Raw genomic sequence first — 5,333 nt, 5'->3', positions numbered from 1 at the left:
GGACACGCATGCGTAGACACGTACAATAGGAATACAAAATACAAAATGGCTGATAGTTAGCAAGGTGAGACACACATAAGAAAGAGGGAAACAAAGGACCACTGATGAGGTCACAGAAGTGTGACGAAAGAACTCTGGCCGAAATAAGATTAAGATTAAGATTAATGTAATATAAAGCTGAAAAAAAAAAAATTAACACCAAATATACAGTGCGTGTGTTTTTATTGGCTAAACTGGCAATATGACCATCCCCAAGTACAACAACAAAATATATATATATATATATATATTATCATTATCATTTAACGGCCATTGCCCATGCTGGTATGGGTTGGATGGTTTGACTGGGTTAGCATGCAGGAAGGCTGCGCCAGACTCCAGTCTGATTTGGCATGGTTTTCTAGGGATGGATGCCCTTCCTAATGCCAACCACTCTGAGAATGTAATGGGTGTTTTTACATGCCACCGACATGGGTGCCACACACACACACACATATATATATATATATATATTCTTTTACTTGTTTCAGTAATTTGACTGTGGCCTAGTACTTATTTTATCTGTCACTTTTGCCGAACCGCTAAGTTATGGAAACGTAAACACACCAACATCAGTTGTCAAGTAAAGGTGGGGTGATAAACACGAAGACACACACATAAATACACACACACACATGTATGTATATATATATATATATATATATATATATATATATATATATATATATGATGGGCTTCTTCCAGTTTCCGTCTACCAAATCCACTCTTAAGGCTTTGATTAGTCTGAGGCTATAGTAGAAGACACTAGCCCAAGGTTCCATGTAACAAGACTGAACTCAGGTGGTTGGGAAGCAAGGTTCTTACCACACAGCCATGTCTGTGCCTATACATATATATATTATTAACGAACTACAAGCCATGGCTGAACAGGTTATAAAAACATCAGTAATACAAGATTCAATTTTTCCTTTAGAGAAATATATTATGTATGTCTATTTGTGCTTGTTCTGAAGAAAACCAAAATTCATGTAGCAGCTATCATCTATCTTATTTACTCCATACCTCGTTATCTTAACCCATTCATGCTGATCGTCCGTTTAAACTGACACTTAATTTATAAGGGTATAAAACAAATACTTGATACAAATTGTGATTTGTGTATGATCTGTATCAAAGAATGAAACATGTTCTTAACACGTATACAGTCTGTTTGAACAAACGCTTGCACCATAACTTGTAACAACCACAGTTGTGCAACATAGTGAGTACAAGCAGGACATACAGTAAATGGTAAGCCAATTATTTCTAATTATTTAATTCTGTAGACATTGTTGTGGTTTCTTATGCGTTTTTTTTATGATCATAGGTTAGATGACTAATATTATTTGATACCATTTGAGATTTATGTTGTAAACAAAATAAAATATAACACCATCATCATCATAATCGTTTAACGTCCGCTTTCCATGCTGGCATGGGTTGGATGATTTGACTGAGGACTGGCGAACCAGATGGCTGCTCCAGGCTTCAATCCGATCTGGCAGAGTTTCCACAGCTGGATGCCCCTCCCAACGCCAACCATTTCGAGAGTGCAGTGGGTGCTTTCACGTGTCACTGGCACAAGGGCCAGTCAGGCGGCACCGGCATCGGCCACGCTCAAATGGTGCTTTCTACGTGACACCCGTACAGGAGCCACTCCAGCGGCACTGGCAACAACCCCGTTTGAATACCCTTTCACCTAGGTAACGGAAGCTATCAATTACTTCTAGTTTTTTCCCCTGGCATGTGACAGAAACTGTTTTCTGCACATTTTCAGTGTTTATTGCTCCTGAGCATTTTGCCACACACAAAAACTATCTTCCCAGTTAGCCTTCCTTTGATATTGCTGCACCTCTTATGTGTCCATAGCTTACACCAGGTACATCTTATGGAGTTTCTACCTACGCCTTTCTACAGATTGAGCAGGGCCATCTACCTGAAGGGATTTGTGATTTGTCTGCCTTCCTACTTATTAAGACTTCTGTTTTTGCTAGATTGACTCTAAGGCCCATCGATTCTAGACCTTGCTTCCACACCTGAAACTTTTCCTCTAGTTCTGATAGTGACTCAGCTACTAAAGCAAGGTCATCAGCATAGAGAAGTTCCTAGGGGCATCCTGTCTTGAATTCTTCTATTATTGCCTGCAGGACTATGATGAATAAGAGGGATCTGAGGACTGATCCTTGATGGACTCCTACCTCTACCCATGTACATATATATATATATATATATATATATATATATATCCAAAGATAGAGTGGACACATTCAAATACAGTATACATCTACAGAGACAGAGTATACACAGCAAGTGTATACTTATACACATGTACAGAGTAGACATATATTTATAGAGATAAAGTAAATACATACAGAAATAAAGTAGATATATAAATGTTGATGACAAGAACAAAATTACCTGTTTAGTGAGTTTACGCAAGGTTTCTGTCTTTCTGCTAGCCATCTCATCAAGCTTACGATAAGCATCTTCAGGGGATGTTTGTCTCATGATGACAGCTTCAAGGAAGTCATAAAGTTCCTAGAGAGAAATGAGAAATTTAGTAATGTAAAATGTAACTAAAGATAAAGAACTATGTACTTACAAGAAAATAAATAAATATTTATGCCAAGCAGAAGCAAAGCCACTATGATATTTCTAAAATACATTAACAGTATCCCAAGCAAAAAGTGTTCATTTGTATTGTACATAATACAGTTAAATGCTTTATGGTCTAGAGATCACAATGCTGTCTTGATACCACATACATAACTATTTGATATCACATTGCTGTCTACAAAGCTAACAATATTGATACTACAAGGATAACAGTTTAGTAACACAATGATCTCTACATATAATACTCTCTTGATATCAAAAAGTAAATAATCTTTATAACATAATGTGATCTTCGTATCATATGGCATTGATGAAAATTATTTCTTTATCTGCACTATCAGAACACAAAACCTATGAAATATTCTTTCCTGACTTAACTTCAACTTAATTATCAAGAAACTCATTACTTGAGAAAATAGTCTCCAGTAAACAATATAGATAAATATGTGAGTTGAGATTTACCCAAGTATAGATCTATTCTGGTGTAAAAGAAACTGAGTTTCACCAAAAGTTTTCTATCTCATCCTTATTTAGTCTGCATAAGCAAAACAATGTTCATAGCGTTTGCAAACTTGCCCCTTCATCTTCATTTCTTTCTACTCTCCACACATCCTCTGCACTCAGGGCTCATGTCTTACTACCATGTAGCATTGCAGTTCATGCACAATTATTATAGTCTACCTTTCATTCTGAGAGAAAAATCTTCTGGTATAAACTTCCTGACCTTTCTCTAGCCTGTTCTTACTCTGTATAGTAATACTTTCAGAACATCCTCAATCACTGCTCATTAGATTACCTAAGACACTATCTACTACCTCTAGGGATCCCCCTGGCAATATTTCCTGTGCACTCTGAGTGCTTATTACTCCTGCACATTCAGTCATTGGGGAAGACATTCCTGATTGACTATACAGGTGATTAGTTCAGATCCTACTTCACCAAATATTTTAAGCACTCAACAGTAATTTCTGATTGGCTTGGGACTTTTCTTGCACTCATATTTAATTTTATCTATCATACTAGTATTTACTAAAATGGTCGATCTCTTTGTCAAGTTCCTCAAGCATTCTCCACACTTAATAAATTTTCATAACAGCACTTCCATGACCAGACACAATGCCCCTTCATCACCTGGCATAAAGACACCCCACTCTGAAAAATACACTGTTTCAGGTGAGGAGGTCTTGTCTTGTGAGTTACTTAGTGACCTCACTAGTTCCATAGCCAGGTAAAAAGCTCCCAAAGTATTCTGTAATGTGGTTGGTATTAAGGACATCCAACCATAAAAACCACACCAAGAGACATTGGTGCTTGGTGCAGTCCTCTGGCTTCCTGGCTCCTGTCAAACCCAAGCATGGAAAATGGATGCAAAATGATGTTGATGACAATGATGATGATGATGTGTTAACCTTGCTTTCAATACTTACTGGCATCAGGTATTTGAATGTAAGGTGAGCATTTTCTGCGAGAACATCTGCAGCAAGGTCAAAATACTGAGAGTGAAAAACAGAAAAATAAAAAAGAGGAATTAAATGTTAAACATTCACAAGAAATTTAAAATAAAGTCTTCTTATTAACATATTCCCAGTTTTACAAAACACTTGTAACCCAGCATGGCCACAGTCTAATAACTGAAACAAGTAAAAGATAAAAGACATGCTGATATATAAAAAGATCTATAAGAAAATCTTTCTCAAAATAAAGAATTAAACAATCCAATGAGTTGAATTTTAAAATGTGTCAAAACGAAATGGTTTCAAATCCAGCAGGAATATTTACTTCATATTTTATATAAAGAATGAGAAGATTTCCAAAGGTTTCCGGAGGAAATGTTGGCTGTTGCATGAGGAACTGAAGTTTGCCAAAGCCGCGAGTTGGTTCAATGTCCATGTTGATAAGTGCTTGATTGTGTAAGGTCACAACATCTAGCTCCTCTTCAGAGCGTGGAGGCATGTCAGTGAGGGCTTCACGTGCTGCTTTTACTAAAAACAAGAGCAAAGAAAAATATATATTAAAAAAATGTATGCATATATGTGTATGTGTGTGTGTGCATATATAAATGCATAAACACTTGCACACATGAGCATACATCATAATCATCATCATCACTTTAACATCAATAGTTCTCAGCTTGAATAATGGTGGTTCAGAAGCTTGCTTTCCAACCATGTGGTGCCAGGTTCAGTCCTACTGCATGACACCATGATTAAGTGTCTTTTACTAGAGACCCAGGCTGACCAAAGCCTTTGATTCCGATTTTACTCCAGTGGACCCTAATAAACATTCATTGCTTAAAAAAGTCCCATTATATTTTTAGAATTCTCTTTTAGCATCTGTTTTCCATGCTGGCATGGGTTGGACGGCTTGGCAGGAGCTGGTCAGCTGAAGAGCTGCCCAGGTTCCATGTCTGTTTTAAAGAATTCTTTTCTTTTTTTATTTTTTTACTTGTTTCAATCATTTGACTGCGGCCATGCTGAAGCACCACCTTTAGTCGAACAAATTGACCCCAGGACTTATTCTTTGTAAGCCTAGTACTTATTCTATCGGTCACTTTTACCGAACTGCTAAGTTACAGGGACATAGAAACACCAACGTCGATTGTCAAACAATGGTGGCAGGACAAACACAGACACACAAACATATATACATATATATATATATATATATATATATATATA

General features: G+C 36.8%; 1 protein-coding gene across 2 annotated transcripts in view; it reads right to left on the bottom strand.

Moving 5' to 3' along the window:
• Positions 1 to 5,333, bottom strand: part of LOC106872720 (tetratricopeptide repeat protein 30A) — a 28,577-nt gene that overhangs the window by 13,252 nt on the left and 9,992 nt on the right. For both annotated transcript variants that reach the window (XM_014919802.2, XM_014919803.2), the window contains exons 8-10: positions 4,435 to 4,637; positions 4,083 to 4,148; positions 2,458 to 2,577 (exon numbers count right to left, since the gene is read on the bottom strand). In XM_014919802.2, coding sequence (XP_014775288.1) covers positions 2,458 to 2,577; positions 4,083 to 4,148; positions 4,435 to 4,637 — 389 coding nt within the window. The remainder of the gene's footprint in view (positions 1 to 2,457; positions 2,578 to 4,082; positions 4,149 to 4,434; positions 4,638 to 5,333) is intronic.

The sequence above is a fragment of the Octopus bimaculoides genome, chromosome 1 (assembly GCF_001194135.2).
Source record: "Octopus bimaculoides isolate UCB-OBI-ISO-001 chromosome 1, ASM119413v2, whole genome shotgun sequence".
NCBI lineage: Eukaryota > Metazoa > Mollusca > Cephalopoda > Octopoda > Octopodidae > Octopus > Octopus bimaculoides.
This window is presented reverse-complemented; position numbering and strand designations above follow the sequence as displayed.